Source organism: Acanthaster planci, unplaced genomic scaffold, assembly GCF_054643075.1.
Source record: "Acanthaster planci isolate LZ-2023a unplaced genomic scaffold, COTS_SCS Contig240, whole genome shotgun sequence".
NCBI lineage: Eukaryota > Metazoa > Echinodermata > Asteroidea > Valvatida > Acanthasteridae > Acanthaster > Acanthaster planci.
Window position 1 is genome coordinate 5235 of NW_028257861.1, and position 27195 is coordinate 32429.

Below are 27195 nucleotides of genomic sequence, written 5' to 3' on the forward strand. Positions count from 1 at the left end.
TGGCCTGTTTTTAAATTTAACAACCAAATTGCGCCAGCGCACACGTTACAGATACATCTTAAATGACTGATCATATCAGTTTATAATTGGATATTGATCTAACTGTGCATTCCAATTTGTGAGAAAATAATTTGTCATCAGTTTGTTGACAAATCTATCATACTGGTAAGGTAGACCTGATAAGGCCTGTGATTAACATACTGTGCATCTACATGTACATGTAGTAGTAAGTCCATTAAACTGGCACTTACATGTACCTGTACAATTCGTGTACAAGTACATGCAGCATTATTTTGAAGTAAATGCTTTGTGTGCAGAGCAGTTGAGTGTTTACATGTCTGGAACACTGTCTTTACATGCAAACATAATACTAATGTTTGTAAAATTGACTTCACGCAGACATTTACCTGGGATCTTGGTGGCAAACCACTCACGTCAGCAGATTCCTTAGAAGTGGAAGTGAAGGATCATGAGAAAATCGGACGTAATAGGCAAGTATATAAATTACCCTCCCTCCTCCCTCTTTTTTTAGGCAATGATTATAAAATATAGTAGTCTGTGTTCAGGGTGTTAGTGTTGTGGTTGAGACCTGAGAGTCTGAGATCGAGACTTGTTTTGAGACCAAAAAGACCGAGACCATTTCAAAGAGGTAAGTTAAAAAGTACATACCGATACATGTATTATCAGGTACATAATTACATAATAAATACTTGTACTATCGGGTATCTGTCTGTCTGCCGGTCGGGTTGGGAAACAAAGTGTGACATAATAGTGAAATTTTTGAAGTGTTCAAAAACTTAATCTAATCTAAAAATATGATACTTTAAATGCAGAAACAATTAAATGTTGGTTGCGCCCACACAATTAATCAGTGTACCATATATTGAGGGCTGTCACACAAAGTGCAGACGTATCTCTTAAGGAGACCCCTTTACAAGAATTCACTTTTCTACGGATTGAAACAGACTCAAAACAAAACTGAAACGTGTTTAGTTACAATTTGAAAAACTGCCATTTTTAGTTTTGACAGTTGTCCCACAAACACAACGATCTCAAAGAATGTAACTGACAAGCTGTTTTAATTTACAGACCATAGTCATCCATCTACATGTACTAAAAGATTTATAATCTCTAAGGGCTTAAATCTGGAAAAAAAAAGGTGTTGATAAACTAATGTGTACGTAACATTGACACCTTGTATTACATCCAAATCTCCTCACCACAAAGGCCAAGTGGTCATAATGAATTAAAACACAAGACTGTAAAAACTTAGCAATTTCATAATCCACTGTTTCATTTTAAATTTTGAGATAAACTGAAGGAATGCTTTTCTCCTAAAAAGTTAATGTCACCGTCCAGAAAATGGGTTCTAACCAGGTCTTTGCTGATTGTTGAAAATGCTATGTAATGTCCATGTTCATGTACATGTACAGTTAAGTTTTTTTGCCAAGAAAAATGTTTTTAATTATTGATATTAAATGATTATTAATATTCAATGATTCTCACACATTCAAAAATCAGCTACATGTACATGTACGTACATGTACAGTTATTATTGAACTTCTGTCATTCCTTTTCAAACTTTCATTGAGTGATCTTGTTTGGCCTTGAGAACAGTTTTGCAGATGTAACATTGAAACTGCACTCATGTAACGCCTGTTTAATCCATCTTTAAAAAAAAGCATTATTGAACAAGTCAACAATGATGTATTCACACAATGTACATGTACATACATGTACGTATTATACATCCTACATGTATTTAGAAGCACTAAATAAAGTTATGCAGTCCAGGTGAGGGATGCACTTTCGCACGTTGTTGAGATAGTACTGTTGGATCCCCAGCTGATGAGTCAATTCCATCAGTAGCCTTGCTATAACACAAAACATGAAGAAACTGGGGACATCACTGCAACAGAACTATACACAATATACTGTACTGATATACATGTATACAGAATCAACAAGGCTAACTGCAACAGAACAATACACAATATACTGTACTGATATACATGTATGCAGAATCAATGAGGCTCACCTCAACAGAACTATACACAATGTACTGTACTGATATACATGTATACAGAATCAACAAGGCTAACTGCAACAGAACAATACACAATGTACTGTAATGATATACATGTATGCAGAATCAATGAGGCTCATTTCAACAGAACTATATACAATATACTGTACTGATATACCGGTACATGTATGCAGAATCAATGAGGCTCATTTCAACAGAACTATACACAATATACTGTACTGATATACATGTATACAGAATCAACAAGGCTAACTGCAACAGAACAATACACAATATACTGTACTGATATACATGTATGCAGAATCAATGAGGCTCATTTCAACAGAACTATACACAGTATACTGTACTGATATACATGTATACAGAATCAACAAGGCTAACTGCAACAGAACAATACACAATATACTGTACTGATATACATGTATACAGAATCAACAAGGCTAACTGCAACAGAACAATACACAATATACTGTACTGATATACATGTATGCAGAATCAATGAGGCTCATTTCAACAGAACTATACACAATATACTGTACTGATATACATGTATACAGAATCAACAAGGCTCACTGCAACAGAACAATACACAATATACTGTACTGATATACATGTATGCAGAATCAATGAGGCTCATTTCAACAGAACTATACACAATATACTGTACTGATATACATGTATACAGAATCAACAAGGCTAACTGCAACAGAACAATACACAATATACTGTACTGATATACATGTATGCAGAATCAATGAGGCTCATTTCAACAGAACTATACACAATATACTGTACTGATATACATGTATACAGAATCAACAAGGCTCACTGCAACAGAACAATACACAATATACTGTACTGATATACATGTATGCAGAATCAATGAGGCTCATTTCAACAGAACTATACACAATATACTGTACTGATATACCGGTACATGTATGCAGAATCAATGAGGCTAACAAAATTTTTGTAAACATAAGATACTGTACGACTCAAAAATATAGGACTTTTTCGTGATCGATTTACTGTGAAGAATTCTTGGCGAATAAGGTGCAATTTCAAAAATAACACTTGTCTTGGGAGTCCTTTCTTTTGTGAAGGTAAAGGCCGATTCGCGAAGACTTGGCCGCCGCCATGAAGGAGAAATGCGAAGGACTGTTTGTGAAACACCGGGCCCCTCTTTGCAAATGATGCCAAACACTGAAACACACATAATGCCTAGACCTTCAGACCTTGAAAGAATTCACCAACAGAAACACCTTCACAAGTCACGAACATGATAATGCCCAGAATTGGAAGATTCGGTATAATAAGCACTGTGGATATACTGCATTAAAAGAGTAGACCTTCCGTTAAAAAAAATGCAAAAAATGGTAGTCGGCAAACTTTTCGTTCGTGAAGCCCATGTTTTGACGTCTCTCATGGCACAATTAAAACCGTTTGCATAATAAAAACTCCTTTCCACCTTCCCATCCCTCCAGTAAAACTAGTGTGAAAGATTTTTCATCCTTTTCACAATGACATTTTAAGCTTTCACACAAAATTTTGATGCATTTTCAATCAAAAAGTAACATGAACTTTAAGCCCCACCATTGTGTGAAAATACAGCAAATAAACACAAAACTAGCCCAAGTTGGTAACAAAGTCTGCCCAATCAAGGTCAATCATAGAAGACCACTTTGATTGTTGCAGAGCATGGCGAACATTGCTTGCAGCATGATACCCTGAAGTCAGGACACAGCAATCTACCAGTTTCTATACACTGTACTGTCAAATAACTTTGTACAGAGCAAAATAATGGTTGTTGGAGGAGATAGCAGGCAAACGCTCTCTATCACCTTGAAATGTTCCTTGGTAGACTGCAAAGGCAGATATGCCTGTTAACTCTTTTACCCTCTCTGGTGGTCATACCATGGCATTGCAGTCATTCAGTGGACAAGTAGGAAAAACTTGAAGGAACAGCTTTTAGCTATGCACAAAGGAAGTGGAGGTTTTAGAGCACTGACTTTAGCTACTTTAATTTAAACACAAAACAAAACCAGAGAAACTCCATGGAAGAAAGAAACCAGATCTGAAAAAAGCTTTTAAGAATAAGCTGGTTCACCACGACTTGGCACTTTTGGGAGAAATTTCTATCCAATTTTGGTTAAGCAAAGATCTTTAGAATTTTTTTTTTTATATGGTAGGTCTTAAATATTGCTGGAACATTAGTGTTGGGCGAGTCCACCATCTTTGGAATCGATTCCGATTCGGTCCAGGAGTCGCGATTCCACTCAGAATCGAATCCAATTTTTACATGTGCCAATGCCATGTCGAGTATACCTAAGATTACATGCAAAATGCACTTGTAAGTTGTTTCCTAAACACTTGTCATTAAACATTATCCCCTTTTATGATTATCATTACAGATTTTTAAATCAGAAATTTTAACTTGATAGAATTACATCATTTATGGGAAAAGATTATCAATCTACGTACATGTAGCTCGCCGGCTTTCAAGTTTCCAGTTTATGTAGAAGTGACCATGAGTTCTAAAAAGCGTATTTGACAAGAAAGCACCTTTATTTTCATGCCACCAAAAACATACTGAAGAAATTTTTTTTTCCTTAAAGTCCCCCAAAAATATGACCTTATTCCACTGACGATGAACTACATGTATAATAGTTTTCTTGATCTTTCGATTGTAAATTACATCAAAACTGGACTGCTCTCGCGCCGCAGAGCACCGCTTGCGTCAACGGTCTGTTTGTGCAATCGTTGGTGAACATGCCTGAAGCTACATTTTTCCTGTGTGTATCCCCGCTACCAGCTTCAACATGAGGCCATTAGTGTTGTTCCAAGGTGGAGACGGAAAATTTTGAGAATTGCTCATTATTTTGACCTTCAATTCACTCAACAGGTTGAGTAGAATTTCTTTTCTTTATGGTAGAAATGAAGGATGAAAAGTAGTCAAAGATTGTTTGGCAGAGTGAATGATGGTAATCATGGTGCATATCTCACAGACTTAAACATGAAGTATCCGCAAAGAAATGCTTGCAGTCGGCCCACAGCAACAGGTCCGTACATCTATGTGCACTAATGGAGAGCAGTCGATGCATGCAGGACTATTACAAACATGCACGAATTTGAACACCGATCTCCACCTTGGCCGATGCCACTGCCGATCTCTCCAGCTTCTCCCTTCTTATGAATGGTTTAAGTTTAGTTGGCAAACCCTGGAAATGTTTGACTTTAAACAACTTCGGATCGCTGATTTCATGTCAAGGTTTGTGGGATTTGGGGAATTTCCAAAAGCTGGTATCATGGGAATTTTCAAATGTTAGTTACTTGCATTTGGAGTATTTCATGGTAAAGGAAGAATTAATATCAGATAAAGGGCTGCATTGTTTAGGTTTTTTCTTTCACTTCTGAACAAAGTTTTGTAATATGTGACAAAGAACATGTACAGTAGGCCTACTTTTCCCACCACGGTTTACTTCGATCTTGAAGATTAAAATGTGACGTAGGTTCAGTGGACAATTTTTTTGGGAAGTACATGTACATGTACCTTAAGCACTCCAAGGAATGAGTTGCTAATTGGTGTCGATCCTTCGGATGTTACAATTGAGTTTCCAATAAGAAATAGAGGGTAATCAGCAACAAAAAATTTCATTGCAAGGAATTTGGCATGTGGGAAAAACTTTTCATCGCTCACGATCACAATGGAGCACCCAAATGCTCAGCATGTTAACCTTAGCTGCCCAAAACTTGCCATACTCCAACAGCAGGTTTTGGCAGGTTTGGTACCGTACCTTAGGAACCTGCTGTTGGATTTTGTGAGACTTGGGATGAAAGGCCCAGGGAGATGGTGTTGGATTCTGTGTGAGTTGGGACATACAGGAGTCATTGTGTGCAGTGTCTGACTTGCTATACCAATTGTTGGACTAAGCTTGATTTTGTCAGGTTTGGTACTGTTCAATGCAAGTCATCCTATACTGCATAGACCCATCCATACCATATCACTCAAACTCCAACGGGCTCATTCTGTTGGAGTTTATCAGGTTTGGTACACTAACCTGCATGTACAAGTACATAGACAAGTACATGAACCTGTTGGATTTTGTGAGGTTCAGTATGCTTTCTAGTGCAGGAGCCTAGGGGGTTAGGGTTAAGGAGTCACAATTGGTATGCAGCTAACAGTGGGCCATTTGCATTCTGTAGACAAATTAGTTGGAGTATTACACGGTGCCGCTGCGATTTCGCAAAGCATGTGGGCCACGTTTTGCCCCGGACTTCAGTTTTTTGACAACGAAAATAAAGCCGTGCGGTTTAGGTTCCTTGATTTGGCATAAAACCACACATTTTTTTCAAAAATCGATGGATCATTTTACATGACAGTCTTCTGGAATCGCTGGACTGTTCCTGGAATCAGATCTCAAGGTTATGGAATCGGCGGTGGTGTGAATTCCAAATTTGGAGGCGATTGTACCCGATTCCAGTGTGGATTTGCCGAAGCCTGCAGAACATCATTCTAGCCATAATCAGAACTTAAGATTCAAACTTTTTGGAAATTCACTACACCCTGATGCACATGCACATATATACAACATCTCCGCTTTTCATTATTTCAGTATGGTAAGACCCTGTTGGCCAGCAAACCACTACACCCTCATGTACATGTACATACAGACAACATCTCCGCTTTTCATTACCTCAGTATGGTTAGACCCTGTTGGCCAGCAAACCACTACACCCTCATGTACATGTACATATAGACAACATCTCCACTTTTCATTACCTCAGTATGGTAAAACCCTGTTGGCCAGCAAACCACTACACCCTGATGCACATGTACATACAGACAACATCTCCGCTTTTCATTACCTCAGTATGGTAAGACCCTGTTGGCCAGCAAACCACTACACCCTCATGTACATGTACATACAGACAACATCTCCGCTTTTCATTACTTCAGTATGGTTAGACCCTGTTTGCCAGCAAACCACTACACCCTCATGTACATGTACATACAGACAACATCTCCGCTTTTCATTACTTCAGTATGGTAAGACCCTGTTGGCCAGCAAATAGAGACACTATATCTAGATGAGCTGTCTTGGCCATCAAGTTCACCAAATCCAGAGAGTTTTCCAAAGACAAAGTTAAAAACAAGTGCAGAAGCTGAGAGAAAATGACATTTGAATTTGTGCCCCTGTACATGTACATTTTCAATGGACTGCCCTTTTCATTTTGTTTATGACATGGACTTGCATTGATATCATGCAATATCATGGAAAAAACATGATGGACCATTTAAAATGAGTGACTTCTGTAGTTCATTCCAGATTGTTTGAAACCCTGTTTTTAGAATAAGTTAAAATAGCCACTTCGAAATGCACCAAATCACATGATTTTGAACTACAAAGTGTTAAAGCTCCCTACTTTGGGAGGGGGGACACCCACACCCTCCCCCCGCTTGGTCGCTTCGCTCCCTCGCATGGAGACTGCAAATGCGCAAAAAAATCTCACTCCCAGCTGATTTCTGACCTTGGCATCTGTGTACTGATGCTGGAAACGCTTGAAAAAATGTTTAAAATCAAAGAACATACTTTTTAGGAATTATAATGTACAAACCTTCAAAACTATATGAAATGTACGTGTACAAATTTTTGGAATTGGCATATAATGCAAGGTCATTTACATCTGCACATTCCCTGTTTGTGTGCTGTAAATAATTATTGTAACCTTGCACTGATCCCTTATGTTATTATGAAAATGGCCATGTTACAGGTATAATATCAGTGTTTAACATTGTATGAGCAATGTGTACTGGATATGCTCTACAGTGCATGCAAAGTACCAGTAAACATAAACATCGCTGACACAGGTCTGTGGTACATGTACATATGGTGTTTTGTTTTGGGTTTTTTTTAGGTTTCAATCAATACCAATTCTTGCATGGAGAATGGTGCTGCATTACTTCGTGAAGACATTTATATGTACTGGTACATGTACATATACTGGTATAAAGACCATATGGCAGTATGGGCATGACTTTCTTTTGTTGTTTTAAGCCATTGCATATTTGTTTTAACCCATTGCACATTTACATGTACATGTATATTGTGTGACTGGAATGTTGTTTTTATGAGCTCAGGGGTGTGGTACATGTATATCATAATTACTGGGAAAACTTGCATGTGTGCTTGAAATGTATAATATACAATATATACACAGTACATGAATCTGTCTCTGCTCCTGTATCCGTACATGTATGGACATGTAGTTGTGTGTGAACCCTATTCAGTGACTTCGTGCTCCCCCACCCTACTGTGAAACAAACCTGCATAGTGTAATGCATGCTGACGTGTTCCACATATAGGCAAGAGAAAGTGGCCCAAAGGTGGTCGTAAAAAGTGTATTCAGTGTGTTCCCAGTAAATTAATGTGAAACTCTGTGTGTGGAGCAGAGCAGAGCAGGAGTAAGGGTTTTGGGGGCCCAGAGTGGTTTCCAAATTCTCTGCAGGTTTTTTTTTTTGAAGGTCTGCACTGTGTACATGTACAAGTACATGCCACGTTTGTACATATTAAATTACATTTTTATCCTCATGGGTATTTGCATTTGTATATGTATTAAAATATTAGCGTGTGAAGTTCAGGTTTTTCAAATTGCACCAATGAACCATGGAGTCACTTTTCTGGGTTGACATTTTGATCAAATGTCTCTGATATAAATATTTCAATTTGCTACAAATAAGTACACTTTGGAAATTTGTTCTTTTCAAGTAAATTCTAAATACCTATTTTGTGAAAATTTTGTGGAGTACCATTAAGTATTCCACACAAATGCCAAATGTTTCCTGGAGGGTACTTCTAGTTTTAGTGCGCCATAGTCGCCCTAAATGCATCCACAATGACATTCTGGAATCCCACAAGCTTTTGACACGAGTGCTCATTTCTAATTAGCCAAATACTCAAACCAGCCTGCATTTTGACTAATCACTACCGTTAAGGTGGTGATCTCAAGTACTGGTACATGTACATTGGCGGGCTAGGGGTATTCAACTGAGTCGATGCATGAGCATGCCTGAGCAAGTTTTATTGTATTGAGCAGGTCGTGTGTGTTGAAGGGAGTGGGGGCCCTTGTGGACAGCATTTTTATATTGTATTGAGAGATTACAAAAAATACAATATTTGTCTCAAATAGGATTGATCCTGTAGTTGTTCAGGATTGAATAATGACAAATTGAAAAAAGGTAATGAGTAAGTTGCCCAAATCTAAACAACAAGCGGTGAAAGAACAATAGTATTTCAGCACACTGAGTGCCGCACTCTGTTGTGGGCAATAGAGGGATTATAATACTTTTTACCCATTTTTTAAAAATTTTGATTGGAGTGGGTTTAAAAATTTTTTTACTGTCTGTACGTGTACGTACTTTATATCAGTGTTACTTCAGTGCTGCAGAAAGGTTTTTGCACCATCTATTATAGTCCCAATTTAACAATGGGAACCAGTGCGACCTTACTGCAGGCCTAATGCAATTTACATGTATAAGCAATGAGTGAAGGAGAGCTCGTGAAACTTGCATTTTATTATATGAGTTCCATTTTTTGGGTGCGAATCACTCTTGCAAACATGATGCCAAATTATTTTGAATATGATTGAGATTAAATAGGCCCTATTCGTTGGGGACCCAAATGCAGTCATATTCCCCGATGTAGTGTATTTATTTGAAACTGTTAAACTCAAAGAACTAGATGATATTCTATGATTTCATTCCGATCCCCAAAATCACCTGGTACTCAGTACCATCCCATTAAGGGTTTTAAATTCATACTGTATGTTCAGGAATACGACTGAAATTGGGGACGCCACGAATACAGTCTATTACATGTACATGTACATGTACCTTTCCCATTTTGGTTCATGTTGCTCTTGGTACCGCTGCTTGGGATCAGTGGATGGCTAATTGTCATTTCTGTACAGTATTCATCTTCATAGCGATTTTCGAGATACAGTATAAAACTATATTAATTAAAAAAAAATACTGTTAGAATAAAGAGGTTTCTTTGCCACAATTTGTGGTCCCAGAGACCATTTTTGTGTGTACATTACATGCCCAATTCTCAATTTTTTGGGGGGTGCCGCCATCTTCCTCTTCAGACCTGCTGTTATTTGATTTCAATGTGAAATAGAGTACCGAAGTGAATACATCACGTGCACAATAAGTGTGCAGAAGGCATTATTGCGAGAACCAGCGCATGAACCATTCGTTTGCACTGCACTTTCTGGTTCAGAGTGACGTCACACTTCGGTACTCCATACTGTCATGAAGGTGTCATCATTTTATTTTAATAAGTGTATATTAACATTAAGTAAGTAATTATTACCAAGAATTCTGACTTTCACATTCCTGACTTTAAAGTTTCATTTTGAATCTCTTTCCATATTCTAGGACGGAGTCTTTAGTTTACTGTTTGACATACCAGCTTCTTTTAAGAGTCTGGAATCACCTTGAAATAAGCCCATAGAATTTTTTCTTTCTGTTTTTGATACGTTTTGCATCTGAATATTCAAAAAACAATCAAATATTTAATACTCAATCAGATATTGGAATATTTGGATATTTGGTACAGCCCTAATGGAAATGCTGCTAAATGAGCATGAAGATGGAAGCCTCCCCATTAAGAGATGTAAACAGCTTCCGGTACATGTGTTTGATTTTTGTGTAATTCAGTTCCTATATTATTTACATATTCATGTTGGGCTGAAACAATAAGTTGTCATTTAGTTGATTGATTACTGATTTTAGTGCTGATTGCATGTACATGTACATCATTATTTTTGTGGTTATGTTGATGGAAATGGTTTTAAAATGAATTAACACTGATTAAAGCCTTTTTATCAGAAGACCTTGGCAAAAGCACAAAGTACATGTACCTCAATGGAGACAGATGATGTTGTACATAAATGTACATTTACTGTAAGTAACTTAACAGTCTGTAGGACAATTAGAAAATTATATTGAAAAATTAGATTGAGAATCAGTTGCTCTTGATGGCAACACTGTAATAAGACCTGTGTTCTGAAGTGAGTGATTGGGCATATTCAGCACAGTGTACATGTACTGTACCTGGAGTGCACATGATCATGTACGTGTACAAAAGTTACAGTGTGTGTTCATGGATAACATACACCATAGGGGTACATGCATGTTTATAAATACTGTTACGCAGTACATGTATATCACACAATACCGTCACATACAGATTCCACTCAGTAGTGGCTCCAAAAACACCACTGTTCATGGTTCAGTGCATGTGCATTCACTAGATTTGTTACCTATGTGCGTGTGACATTTGTTTGGTGCCACTCCTACCGGTACATGTGAATACAATCACATTTGTATGTGTTTGTTACGGTATGTTGTACAAGTACTGTATAAACATGCACTGAGTACAAGGTTGATGTGTGCAGCAGTGTTGTTGTTTAGAGTCGCTAACATGGACTCCATTCACGATTTTTTGACTTGAGACTTGACAACTTAGCAAAAATAACATTAAACTTGACTTGAAACTTCTTTAAAAAGTTGGAAAAGAACTACTACCCCCGATACAATAAACAACAATAGACCAGTTGCTCCTGCTAAATCATGTGGCCTATAGTGGGTATTAACCCCATATCAACATGTATTTTTAGTGTTGTTTACAAACAAAGCCAATTTATATTTAAATTTTAATACCCACTATAGGTCACGTGACTTGGCGGGTGCAATTGGTCCATTGACTTGGAAGACTTGACTTGACCTGGGAACATTTCACTTATGACTTGACTTGGAAAAAATTGACCTGAGACTTGACTTAAGGAAAATTTGACTTGAGACATGACTTGGGAAAAATGCAGTGATCTTCAAAAGCCTTATTGTACTGTACATGTACATGGATACACATAGGTTCCCCCACATCTACTTTACGCAGCATGTAAGTGTGCAATGTATGTAAATGTACATGTATGGGTATACTGGATGCATGTAGAATGTATGTATGTATGTCTTAGAATATATGTTTATGCATGCAAGTGTATTAGCCAGTCTATTGCTACCGGTACATTAAAAGTAGACTACACTTTTAAAAAGTTTTTTATACGATTGACTGATTTGGGTGTATAATAATATTTACTGCAGCTTTGATTTTCCACAGACTTGTTTAATGTTTTGAGTGAACTGCTTTTAGAAAAATCAGGAAAAACATGGTGCATCTTGAAAGGCTAAATCTTGTCTTGCATAAAACCTATGGACAACAGGGTGTTTTGGGTGAGTGGACAGTACACACGTACATGTAGGGTCGTTCTGCAGACGTGTGCATTTTCGAGGTACTGATCTGGACGGGGTTTCCATTCCCCCCTTCCCAAAATACAAAAAAGAACCAAGAAAAACAAACACCAAGCAATCATAAGAGATGTCATCCCTCAAAGGTTATTACTGCTACATGAAATAGTGTAATGTATTACCTTTGTATTGGCCTGTCAAAGATCAGATGTAAAAAATAAAAGAGGGTCCGGACCCCTGCCTTGATAAATTTCTACTGCACATGTAGATCAACCTCTGCTTTCCTGTGAAAGATGAGTTTTGCACTGCCAAGATTAATCACCAAATTTACTTTAAGGTAATGTGCCCCTGCGACAATGTACATGTACGTGTAGCACTGTGGATTCGTGAAAAAACTGTTGGAGCAGTGAAAGTTTCTGCAGTCAAACTGCCGGTAGTCAAGATGTACTTATTTGTATAAGTGTCCACAATGTGCATGCATGATCATGTATCACGACCACACTTTTACCTTGTCAGTACTAAGGGTACAGAAGAAATTATTACTGTAAATATAGTTTTTGTTCATGAAAATAGGCCTCACTCTACACTAGCTTTGAAATGGCCGGTCAGACCATTATGCTTCTGAAATGGTAATGAGATGGCATCATTTTTCATGGGAAGAAAAACCATTTTCATAAATAAAATTTAAAGTCTCCTGCGTTCACATACCCCTGCTCAGCCTACATATGCAAATTTCTCATGTGCCTATTACAATTCTCTGAAAAGACTTAATTATGCATATTGCCCCTTGACCCTCCAAAATGCACTGTGGTCCCGCCACCATGTTTGTCCTTCTTTCCTCAGCACCTATTGTTTACAGACGTGTCTTTACGGCATTTTCAGAGTTTTGAATTCCGTAACGTTTTGCATTTGTGAATTGACTTAATTCCTGTTTACTAATAATGAGTGATTTCTTAACCCCTTCGTGACGGATGACTGCGGACGCCGCGCCTGGAGAAACATCTAATTTCCGGATGTCTGCGGTAGCCACATACCACACCTGCAATGTTTATTTAGTGTACACCTGTAGTTACTGGGAGGTTTGCATTGAATGGAAATCTAGGAGAGTTGGTCGACCCCACGATACCCAGAAATTTGTATTTATCAGAACACCCCCTTTGTCTTTGATTGAATACCCTGGGTAATCTTCATGGAGTGTCGCTGACTCCGCTGTCAGGGTCTATGCAACGCACTTTGTGTGGGCCCAGAGCGCGATGAATACAGGCCAATTGACATGGTGTGCGCGCCATTGTTTACGGCCCTGCTGGGCCCTGAACACGTGCACTGCACCCCAGTACCCGCACTCGGGAGCAAGGTCTGCCAAGAAGAAGGTCAAGACTTCGTCCATGCAATGGTCGGCTGATGACAACTTCCCCCGCCGACACGGCTTTCAAGGCACAGCAGGCATTCAAGTGCAAGAACTGTTTCAAGGTTTATCACACTTGAATCTTGTGTTTTTCTTGTGTCTCTTTATTTTATAATTATGGGAAACATTTAGTTAGAAGGGGGCTATGTTAGATTTATCAGTACATTCAGAAAGGGGGTTTGAATGCGACTTGCAAAAAACAAAACTTAGAAATATGCAAGAAAATTATGTGCGTACGAAAACGGGTAAATTTTACGGGTAATATTGACTGGTTATTTGATGAAATAAAAACTTGTGAAGCACATTCTATGTACAAGTGGAGGCTGGGCATTGCTGCTGGGCATGCATGGACTACTGAGGAGCGGGAACATGAGCCACGGTGCCCACCTGTAGCAAGCCTAGACCTTGTGAACTTGGCAGGCGCTGCACGCTTCGCTGTGGCCGATTGTCATTTGGTAGTTTGTGTTGTCGCGTGGGTAAGGCAAGTGCTGGGTGCCTGGTTATTATGTTAGATGGGATCCAAATACCCCGCATGAATCGTGGCCACACAGAGCCGGGCTTTGTGCAGTCTGTGACCCAGCAAACTTGGCAGATAAGGCCTGGTGACCTTGCTACATGTCTGTGGTTGCCGTTGGCAAAGTTGAAAAAAAAAAACCACAGTAAAAATATCCTACTGGTGGAGTACTGTTTTTGTATTTTTGTTGTTCTTTTTTGCCCCTTTTTTCTGTGCATTATACATGTAAACTCTTGCAGGCCACCTTACGTCATTTGCTCGTACAGCCCCCTATACATGGATCATGGATGCGAGTCTGGGTAATGCATGCATAACCCTGACCGCGGCTCGAATAATAGCTCATAGGCCTACTGCTAGACTAGACATTAGACCGCGGGATAGCGCCTGAGACTCCCATGCTGGGGGCCAGCTAGGCGGGGAACAGGAAATCTGCTGTGCAGGCATCTCTCAACCATTCCCTGGAGTTATCCTGGTGAATAAAACGCGATAGGATCAGCCTACCGTGTGTTTATTCTCCACACCGTTTTTTTTGTTCATTAATGCCTGTGGTAAATGTCAATGCCCTACCCGCAGACTTAATGCCCCATTGAGCCCTCCGACATCTGAAACTTCGTCATCAGGTACTTGGGTGCAGTAACAATCAACTGTGATCTCCGGACAGGCTCCCTTCTATCTCTGACTGGTGATCACACCATTCAATTCAGTATCCATGCCTTGGGCATCCGAGTTCACCGAACTTCACATTGTCACAAATTCTACACGTTCCTTTCATCTAATAATTCCGGGCTCTCCATATATTCTTCTGTTAGGCCTGGCCACACCCCACATACTATGCGGACATGAGTTCATTTGTAGTGGCCGTGTCCAAAGTGTGCATATTGTGAATGTTACGAGGTCTGGTAAAAGTGTGGCTACTGTCGGTACTCACATTTGTGAATGGCTTGCCGTGGTTGCCTTTCTGACTGCGTTCCGCGTAATTGAAGTTTTTGTCAATATTACCATTTTATCTGCTCATGCACTTTGTTCTAGTGAATAAACGGAAATATTATAATACTTGGATGCTGAATGAAATAGGATATCTGGATTCTCAAATCATGGAGCGATCTTCCATATTCGGACGCTCTTTATCTGCATTTTTTTATTTTTGCAATGTATGCGGATTGACATTTATTTCCAATGTATGTAATGATATGCCTGTAGTCCTCAAACTCAAAGATACAAATGGCCACTTTGAACATAGTACAATGCCTCTTTTTGTATGTGGGTTAGCCTTACTTTCGTCCCTCCAAGTCCGGATGTGACAGTAACGACAGATGGAGAGCCTCTCTTTCTCCACTCTGCTCCTCTGGGGTCTAGGACACTGCCTCTCGAGGCAAACATCAACATGTTAGAACTCTAAGCGGTGTTCAAAGCTGTTCGTCAATTCTGACAGCACTTAGTAGGTTGTTCCGCTGAAGTACAGAACAATGCCTCAATGACAGTGGCCTACATCAATCGTCAGGGCGGCACTCGCCCCCCTCAACTCCTCTGCCTTTGCGTAGCAGCTCTTCATGTGGACGATCGATCAGGGGATCAGCCCTCAAGCTGTCCATGTAGCGAAAATCAGCACCAGCACAGCAGACACACTCTCTCAGGCACTTAGAGACTCTGACTGACAATGCCCACCTTCCGACGTTCTGCTTGAGGTTCCCTCACCCACAGGCATGGGCAACAGATGCCCTACAGATCAACTAGTCGGGCCCTCTGGCATATGCTTTCCCTCCAATCTCCCTCATCTCGCAGGTCCTATCCAAGATAGAACGTACAGGTGTAGCTGTGTCGGATCCTCCTAATCGTCCCGTTCTGGCCTCACCAACTATGTCTTCAAAGACTGACGAGACTCCTGGTACGACGGCAGCAGGTCCTTCCAGTCAGAGAGGACATCCTCCATCAGCCCAAGTCAGAGATTTTCTTCACTTGATGTGCTTGACTTTGTCCAACGATCTTTCAGGATGTCAGGTTCTTCTGCGGATGCCGCGTCTATTTCGGCCTGGGGGTTGACAGCTGTCCATGTAGCGAAACATACATGTATGTGAAGGATCAGACCCATGATACAGCCATTATGCATGTACATTAGATGTTATGCACAGCGACCCAAAAGGTAATGGGGACCAAAAATGCTATGGGGACAAGCTTTTGTCCTCACAACATGGTAAACTTTCCTACTAAATGAAACTGTCTTCTTAATTCAGGGAAAAGGCAGCTTTCCCCACCTCAGCGTATTGGTATGTGCACCATATACAAATGTACTAACCAATAAACGCCTACATTTATTTGCATACAAGTATTTCTTGGTGTGGTCAACAGTTCAAGTCATTAAGGTTTCAAAGGTGTGCCTTAGATCTTTTATTATTTAAGTTCATTTGAATCAAGTGACTCGATCCCCATGCTGTACAGGTCAAATCGCATGTTAGACAAGGCAAAAACATGCAACATGAAAAATATGATATATAAGAAAAACAACATTTTATTTGTCACAAGGCAAACACTATGCTGTTTTGGGGACCTTTTTTACAAACCACTTTATTACACCATTTTTAAATTGCTGTATTAAGATGAGGTTTCATTTTGAAACCACAAGCTGTATGGGTTGTTGAGATGTTGCCTTGTGATTGTTTTTCCCATGGTATCCAGGATGTATTATTTGCTGATCCCACTCAGTAATTAACTGAAGGTCATTTTGTTTTTGATCGTATGCACATGTAGGTTACTAGGATCGGCAACTGTTCCCTTGCGTGACCTACTTCAATCAAAGAGTCACTCTCTCAGCAACACCCTCAAACTGTTGGATGGAAATAAACGACCAACAACGGTAAATATGTTCACAAAGAAGATAAACACATGTACATGCCCTTCTGTAAAAGCATTGCCGTATTATAAAAAACTGTTAACATAAACAATTGTTACATGTTTTATAAAAAGAATGACTTTGAATCTTTTTGAAAATTGACATTTTATCCTGTGTTTTTGTTTTAAGAAAAAGGCTTTACATGCATCCATTTTATTTTTAGCATCAAAAGGTGCCCCCATTAAAAAAAATGAAAGGTGACAAATGAAGGTAAAATATGACTATGCTACAGTATACATGTAATGACAATTATAGTGAATACTCTTTCCATTGATCTCTTGCATGTGTGATATCTCTGGCTGTGCATCACTGACTTTGACTTGAAAATGAATTTTCTCCTTCAGATTGTAGTGAGATGTTGTCATTAGTTCACCTTGTGTTGGAGATACTGTTACATGTACTTACCGGACTTACCGGATCAACAAACACGACGATGGCATTTTTCTTAGATCTGGATCAGTTTGACCAGTTTGGGATTGTGGCAAAAACTTCTTCACGCTTAAAGAGTAACCACTCAAGAAATCCAGTTTTAGCCAGAACCATTGTTACAAGCCAATTTTCCAATGAAGGATTTCCATTGAATTGGGAAAAAAACAAACAAAAAAAGAAGCTGTTTAAATTTTGACTCGATTTTTTCTGCTGCACAGCAAGCTACCAAAGTACATTGACATGTATGTCCTGTGCTGCAGAAGCATACTGTACATGTAGTTGAGAAACCCATTACCTTGCATACAAATCTCTTGCGTTTGTGTAGTTGAGATAGCAATGTATTTGTATGCACTTGCATGTGCATCCAAAGCTAGGAAAAAATATGCATTCAGTTTTCAGCCAATTTAAAAATAATCTGGAAATTCAAAAAGTCGTTTTGATTATAAATTGACATCAGATGCAAGAATTTATGTGACTCTTGAGTATACTTGGTTCCTATATTATTGTGGTCACACTATTATCAGGATATCAGAAATTTTAAATTTTGCTTTGCAAGTAAGTTCTGAAACGGCAATATTCTCTCAGGTAATCAATAACTTATAGCCTGAGCACAGTGGTTTAAAATCGTACCTGACCCGGACATCAGAGAATACAGTTGAAATACTTCGATATACATTTATAATAACAATTACAAAGGTATTTGGAAGTTATTTAGAGTCTGCCAGGTACTCAAGTTAGACGAAGGAAGGTGTTTCCGAGACGCGATATGGAAAAAGCTCGCCAAAATCGTCCGTCGTGAGTAAACGATAGCGCCCTCTGTTTTCTGAAGAAATGTCTCTCGCGCGCCACAATTTGCTTCGTGGATGTTTCACGTATTACAAACGGATAGTCACGTTATTTGTGTTTCATCACAAAATAAGGAAAAATCGTGGCAAAACAAGAACAAAACATTCTTTTGTGTTCTCTGAGCTGTTCTTACAGAAGTGTAAGTTTATTGCTGTATCTTGTTCTCTGTTTCGCTGAGTGGTCTCTAAATGAAATGATAGGGTCATTCCACGAAGTTAAGACACGCTTTGTGACAGTGTCCCTTGTTACATAAACAACCCTTACAGCCTGTTATTTTTACATTACCATATTACTCTGCAAGGATAAAGCACAACCTGCAAGAACCTTGCAAAATTTATATCAATGTCAATTTCGAATCCACATGCTGGAAAAATATGTTTAAGGTTGCGGATGTCACAAGGAACACCGTAACAAAGTGTGTCTCAACTTTGTGGAATGACCCAATAGCAAAAGTAACAAGGTATGTTGATTATTTTAATTTCTTTCAAACCGAGCAGGCCCACGTAAATAAATATCGCTGTGATATTTCCTCCAGCTGATCTTTTCTCCAGGAAACAATATATAAAATGTTACCTGTCAGAGTAGGTTATCTAGATGAGGAATGAATTAAAAAGTTTGTCTTAGATGTGGACTCCGAAATCTGTCATTTTCTTGGGGCAGGAGCGAACATGATGATCCCCGTCGCAGTATGTACAGTTGTTGGTGTAACGACAGGAGCGCACTACTGGGTCGGATTTCAGCCATAAACAATGAAAGACGTCAGTCAAATTATCTTCTTGGGTCGTTTTCCGAGACAATTGCTCTCTTAAAACAAAGCTGGTTCCTGTCTAGCTGTAGCGACGACGTTGAACGCGCGATAGCGATCCCGTGCAATGTGTTGTACGAATGTCGGCACCAGAGGGCGCTGTTTATTTCTTCGTCAACGCGCGTTAATTCCGGCCGAGGACTGCTCACAAAATTATTTTTTTCGGCACAACGATGAATTGCGGCAATTTTCCGCTTGATTATCTTTGTAGCTAAAACATCAATTTACCAATTTATGAATAAAGTAAACATTTTTGCCATGGCCGTTAATGGCCGATTTTAAGTATGTATCATCAAAGACATTGGCGAGTATATTAAGCTAATTTGAAAACTGCGACATAATTTACCATTCCAAGTTGCAGCGAATTTTTGCACTTTCAAATAGATATTTCACATCAAAGGTCACATCATCTGAAAGAGTGTTAAATAGGCTGCAAAATAACGTAAAGGTTTATTACTAGATATTAGATTATCTAATAGAAAACAGGGGTTTTAATGTTGCATGAAAGTTCCCACTGTAAAATGTCCAACCCAGAACAAGAAAGTCATCATTACGAAAAATAGTGAATTATACAAGAAATATCATGGATGAAAACGTTTCAAGAGCAAAAATAATTTTATTAGATACCACTGAACAGAAAAAAAGCATAAACTCAAGAATTTTTTTTTTACAAATGTCTGCATCCTAAACCACTATGCTGAGGATTAGTTTTGTGAAACAGAATGAAAAATTTGGCAAAGTTTCGATCATTTTTAATAAAAGATGTAATTTCCGTAAATTTTCTTTCACTGTGTCTGTCCGTACCTACCATCTATCTCTTTAACAGTTAGTGCTAACACCACCCTGCCCTTGAATGTCCATTGCTGGGTTCTCATATGTCAATTCCAAAATGGTCAAAGGTGTCTAAAAACGCATTTTAACTGCGAAAGTGCCTAGTTTTTTTGGAGTCAAAATAAGGGCTTCTGCGCTGAAAAACTTCTGCATGCGCAATAGACAGGGCAATTGATAGTGAATAATTACATTGGCATTATTGTCTTAATTTTTTTTTACCTTTTTTTGTCTCCATTTTTTAGCTCTTCCTATGCAACCTGAAAAATTTTGCAAGGGACATTTAGAATTGTTAACATTGATTTTGAGTAAAATAGTTCAGGTCTAATGATATGGTTATACATGTAACTCGTGAGGAATTACCAGTAGAACTTGGAAAGCAGACTTTTTTTTATGATAGTTTCAGACATTGATAAAAAAATGAGTCCACCAAAAACATGAAATTTTGTGATACCCACATATTTATTATTCTTTCGGCATACAATAATTTCAATAATAAAATGAATGGCAAAGTTGTAGCTGCATTTAAGATTTGGTAAAAATTTTTTAAAAAGTCATTCCTTGCTGGATTAATACGTGTAAGGTGACGCAGTGCAATATTCCACATCTCATTCTCTTGGTGTTTGGCATCTTTAGGGAGAAGAAAAAAAAAAATGAGAGTCACTTATTATTAAAACACGTCACAAAAAGAGGCTGTTTTGTTTGCTCTGAAAACGAAATCATTATTATCTACTGTAATATTCATGAACAAAGTACTTTAAAGGCCACCGTAGAAACCATTTCTCGTTACCACAATAATAAAGACTCCACCTTCGCTTGCATATGGTGTGCACACATTTTCTAAGCTGTTGTAGAGTGAAGGAATTGAACCACAAACAAAATTGTATGAATGAAGTTAAAAAGTAAGAGTTAAATAATATCAAGGATAGGATAATTCAGGAAGGTGAGTGAGCAATCGTTTCTTCTATCGGGAAATGTGATAACAACCACGATAATAGCGTAACCCATCCCACTTCTTGGAACTGGGAGGAAATATGTTAACAAAATTTGCTTGGCTTGAGCATTATGGATTGGTTGAAGGATGATTTCTTTTGCTAGATATAATGTTTCTACCAGTTGAGCCAGATTTAAGATACGGTCATGGTCAGGCACAGGAATGTTGCTTCCTGTAACATTTCTTTCCAAATTGTTCTTTTCATAGGGAGAAATTTCAATACAAATAAAGTACGCACCACCCCCAGGATCCGAAGGGGCTACCAAAGGAGGTGGTAGCGGAGGTGGAGGGGGACAGACTACAGGTAAGATCATGTAGGCCTATACCCTTAAGGGGGACAGGGGTCCTTGAACATTTTTCCGATTTTCTCATAGTGCACTTTCTTCTGGAGCTGCGGCTTTCAAGAATTCGAAAAATATGGGTTTTTGGTCTTTGGATGTTTTCCCTCCGTGGTAATGCAGTTTAAACCGTAATTTTCAAAACAGGCCACGCAGGTGTGCTGGATTAGAGTCCTTGCTGGAGTAGCCATGCAGCAGTTCTTTTTGTTCTTTATTTTTCAACAGTCACCACATGGCCAGTGAAATAACATGGATTACACAACCATAAAAGACAAAAACAAACGCACCACACGATTTTTTTAGGTGTGAACGGTACTTATGGTAGATGTACAAGTCTATTCAGCCCCTCTGGACTACATGTACATGTACATGTATATTCCTGTATTTTCAACACTTGAGTAGAGTGGATGTAAATGTCAACCAATGAAAACATGACTGCCTTATCCCCAGAGTGCTGTGCTGCTTGCACGAGTGACCAGCTGGCCAGTGGCTTGGGCTTGGTTGTGCTGAGACATGACACACGTTTAGTGACTGATTTCATTCTTCAAATGTTGCCGTATAAGCCACCTGGAGTATAAGCCGCAGGGATATTTTTCAGGGTGTGAATGAACGTATAAGCCGTGGCTTATATTCCGAAAGTTATGGTACATGTGCATGTATGTACAAAAAACCAGTACATGTACCCGTACATGTACCGTTTGTTTTCATCAACATGGAAAAGAAGTACAGTACAGTGCAATTGAAAGTTAACACCAAAATGGGAAAATCTTTTCACACCTTTTCACACAAGTGGAAAAATATTTTCACAGATTTTTCCCCCAAGTGGGAAAAGATTTTCATACTTTTTCCCACAAATGAGAAAAGATTTTTCACAGATTTTCCCACTAGTGAGAAAAGATTTTCACACTTTTTCGCACAAGTTTTTGTTCTCTGTGGTTTCAAACATGAGCACCTCTGAATATGGAACGTGGAAGAAAATTAGTCTCAGACAAAAGTACTTTAATTCTCTGAAATATCCAGAAGATTACTTGAGGAAGACTAAAATTTCAAGGCATTATGTTTCTCGGTTTGGGGCAAAATACGATGCGACAGGCGAAATCAAAGCTGGCTATGTTGAAGGTTGGAAACTAGCACTGAACATCAAACAGCTGAATTACAGTAGATTCCCATTATAGCTCTATCAAGGGGACCTAACCGACTTGGATGGATGCCCATCATGTGCACCATATACATGTGTGTGGACATGTACAGATACATGTATGTATCCACATGTTGTCATGTGTTTGAATTACATTTGCATGTATTGCCAGATGTATGTACCGTAATTTCAGAATAAATGCCTTGTATCAGGTTATCTCAACGTTTTCGTGACGCCAATCGAAAAACATCACCCAATCTCTAAAAAAACCACCACGGGACTTCGTGCATGCAGCACCGCATCGCGAAAAATGCACTGCATCCACACCCGCCGTGACATCCTGACTGCTAGCTTTGTACCCATTCATGGACAGTTCAATCGCTGACTTTTTCCAATAACCATGTGACCACAGAAAGTGACATGTCATCAGTAAACCCAAGTTGAAAGAGACCCGATATGTCACGATAAACGCAATCGGCGAAAAGACAAGATTTGCTACATGAAGAAACATACAATTTAAGCAGTGGATTTTATTTGTCGGTAGAAAGAAACCTTTCAGTAACGGAATACTACACGTAGTTTCTCAGTGTTAATTATTTTGTGTGCCAAACTACACCACGAGAATAAATAAAATGTGGGCAAATAACCCATGTTGCCACAGCAGAGCAAGTTAAGTTTGTTGTAATATACACATTTCATGTGCTCCATGACTCCATGACACAGGGACTCCCTTTTAATTACTCAAAATCCAGACAATTTTTAAAAAATTTATTCTCCGACATTGCCGAGTGTTTATTTATGGTACATGTAATCCATGTTGTCTATGGTTTGTGAGGCAATTGAGGGCACAGTAATATCCGGCGGCTCAAACGACAAGGTCTGATTCTTCGTCACAAAGCTGATTGTTGTAATGAGGTGGACATCATGCAGCTCCCAGCAAATATGACCTTCAGCAATTGAGAGGGCTTGCCTTATCTGGAAGTAGTGACAGCCAGGAGGAAGGCTAATGCGATGGTGGCATGTACCAGTATTAGGGAGGCGTCACTGAGGGGCTCTGGGGGATGGGGGGGGGGTTCAGTAAGCATGTGGAGGACTTTGCTTAGGTCCACTTAGTGTGGGGGCTTTCAATGAACATACATGTAGCACACAGAAGATGATTAAGGGCCATGTTGTGGAAGATGGAGGAGCTGTCGAATAGAAGTTGACATGTAGCGGTATGATGGCCTAGGCTGATCTGTACATATAGTTGGGGATTATGGAGACTTATAGACCTGAGTGGAAAAGTACATGAAGAAATCTACTATAGTGCTAAGAGGAACGATGGTTGGAGACACAGCCTGTTCGTTGCACCATGTAGCACAATGCCACATTCTGTTGTCGTAAATCTTGCAGGTGGATAAGCATGGTCCCTGTGTTGCCATGGCTGGAGAAGGATTGTTAGACATCATCCAACATGTTAAATGTAGGTCCTTGGGTGCTGGATCCAGGATACCTGACTTGGGCTGTTGAAGGATGCCCAGTCTGGTCGGGAGGACGAATAGTGGGGGAACCAAAAGTCTATTTAGTTTGAAGAACCAGGATTGATGCAGCCAGAATGGGGCAAGTAGTAATATCCGTCAGTGTGTGTGTGTTCCATCTTGGAGAGCGGGATTAGTGAGATAGGTGGGAAGGCATACACCAGTAGGTCGGTCTAGTTGATCTGTTGAGGCCAAGGCATGCCAATACTCATGCTGATACCAGTGTTGTAGTACTCATACTCGGTATTCGTACTTGAGTACTACTTGAGGACCATTTTCAGAGTACTCGTACTTGTACTTGGACGTCCAAGTACTCGTACTCGAACTACAGTTCTTATACTCGGGCTACAAAATACTCGACATCCAAAAATTGTACTCAAGCATCAAAGTACTTGTACTCGATTAACAGTACTCGATAAAAAAATCCTTTAAGTTAACTTACCTCGGCAGTCAAAGTACTCGGCAGTACTCGGTACTCGGAAAAAAGTACTCGACTACAACACTGGCTGATACTCATAATATTTTTTGATCATCCCCTTCCAAGTACCTACATGAACTTTAGACCTTGTCTACCCACATTCTTGGTGAGGTGGTACTCTGCAATTAGTATCGGTAAATCTGATGAGTAGGCAGTAGACTCTCCCCCACCTCCTGTAGAGTGGGCCGAGTCTACCACTGAATGCCTACCCAGATTACCACTCTCCCACCCTTCCTCCCCACTTGTTCTTGGCACTCTTGAGCTTCGAAAAACAGAAAAAATGTGGCGGCCATTTTGCTTAGCATTGTGTGAGATGAGGGCGCACTATTGATAGATTGAGAATTTAGTGAATGGCATAATGGTCTCGGGAAATAGGCAAATGTATTGGTAATCTGTGTAAGTATTCACTGATAGACTCGGCCTACTCTAGGTGGTGGGGAGAGTTTCTTTTGAAAAATAGGAAGTAAGTAGGAAAACATAAATACAAGCGTGTTGATGTGAAAAATGTTTGTGGGCGGTGTTTTCTGAAGAAAGAAAAGACAACAAGATTTTAAATATTATTTTTAAAAGTTTTGTTTTAATTTGCTCTAACTTGCCAGTTAAAAGCGTCTGGAAACTGGAAGCAGAATTTTTTTTTGCTTTATCAGAAATTAATAGAACAAAATCAAGTGAGGACTCTGCAGGTAGTTGTTAAAATGGAGGATTAGGGACATACTGGTGCTGAAGAAGGCCAATATAATTTTGCCCCCCAGATTTTCAGTTTCTTCAAATATCACTCCTGGTTTGAAAACCTTTATCAAAGTTGTGGGTGATGTCATCAGTGGTGATGATGAGCTGGGATGCATGCGCTTAGACCTTGATTCCCCATGCATACAGTAAAATCTATTCTATACAGGAATGTGTACGGCCGTTCTGTATTTAAGACAAGACTTTTTTTTCATTTTCCAGAAATGTTTCACCTTCATTTGCATGTACTGGAGCTGTTCATCGTCACTAAGCGTAACTTCCACCTGACTTTTAACCGGTCTTCCGGCAATGACTCCTCGTTCGATGTAGATAAACTTTTCTTCAGTCTCTGACCTTTTTCATTGTTCATAGCTTATCTGAGTCGCTTCCTTTATGACTTGAAAGCATTTTCCCCTGTTGTCCAGCTCTCACTGCAGTCTCACTTGGGGTACCCCCCCAAAAAGTGTCACCTCGTTCAAGATAATTCATGAGGTTTTCGTGTCTATCCACACCTTCACATAAGACTTTGTTCAGAAATAGATCTGGTGAACTTCCCAAGTGAAAGGGTTGATTTAATTCCATCCATCTCTAGACAGGAGAAACCTGTTGCTAACTTACCGTTGGTCTTGAAGGATTTGGAGGAGGTACCATGGAACAGCTCTGGTCCTCCTTCCCTGGCCAATTTTTACTCACAGGTCAAATCCTGCTCTGCCTCTTCCTCGATCTTCATGGGCAGATGGGCAGCACTTGGGACATAGACCAGAGGGAATTTCAACACTGCTCCCATCCCCCTAGGTCTGACACTGATGATTACATATTATTTCCCTTGGCCTTGGAATATTTCTTCCCACCCCACTATATTTTTCCAAACTCAACACATTTGTTTCACTAGACTATCAATATTGTCAGCATGACTAGAATTTGTGCTGACTCAGAATATATATATTTCCGAAGACTGAAAATATTATATCCTGGACTCAAGAATATTTTACGGGATACTAATTATTTTTCCCAAACCTGGTCCACTAGTGGATTTTATTTTTTCCTCTCCCCATCGTTAAATTCTTTTATACTGAGCATCCAATCTGCCAAAAGTATTAATCTTCCCATCTCAACATTTCTTTATCTGAACCTGGACCACATGTAGTTTTTATTTTCCCTACCCCACCTTGTAATCTTTTCTCCTTTGGGAAAAGTTTTTCTCAGTTTGTTAAATGGAAATGAATTCCATTGAAAAAGAAAAAAGTGTGAAAAAAATTTCCCATTCAAAGGTTAACTTTCACTTGCAATGTACCGTAATGTACATGTACTTGATTATATACATGTATGCACATTGTAATACAAATCATACGTACATACATGTATATTCTGTTTTTTTTATTTCACTAATGGACAGAACATGTGACCCCATTTTGTGAAACATATGTACTTTACCACATGATCCAGCTTGCTTGATATGTTTTAAAAGAATGAGGCATACATTGTATTCACTTTCTCTCCAAAACAAGCATTGTGCCCTTTGAAGTTCAGCCCTGATTGGTTCACAATTGCACATACATACATACATACATCTGATTGACTAAACCTCTTGGGTGTTATTGGTCCAAGTCATAAATAATTGTTGGTACAACTCTCAGAACTTACTTTTGCATAAAACTAGTTTTGTTGATTTTCAGTGGCAATATTGAGCATTATTTTAGTGTTGTACTCATAATAGGAAATCTTTGTACAGTGGAACGTCGCTATACTGAACATTTGGCTGTACAGAACATCGTCCTTGGCTCCCAATAATTTGTACACAGAACCTGCCTAACACTCAGTTGCCGTTTGTAATTCCCGAACGTCAACCGGATGAAACATTCATTTTTTTTATGTTTGAAAGTGACAAGTGGCCATTATTTCCCCAAGGATTAGAAGGGAAAGCCACTAGTTGT

At 39.2% G+C, this 27195-nt stretch overlaps 1 protein-coding gene across 1 annotated transcript; it reads left to right on the forward strand.

Annotated features, from left to right (window-relative positions):
* Positions 1–399: 399 nt before the first annotated feature.
* On the forward strand, positions 400–21397 carry LOC147794976 (dysferlin-like; the record flags this gene model as incomplete). Its single annotated transcript, XM_087132375.1, has 3 exons — positions 400–491; positions 17021–17126; positions 21272–21397. Coding segments are annotated over 3 exons (309 nt in total), but the record flags the coding sequence as incomplete, so codon positions are not given.
* Between the last annotated feature and the right edge of the window lie 5798 nt (positions 21398–27195).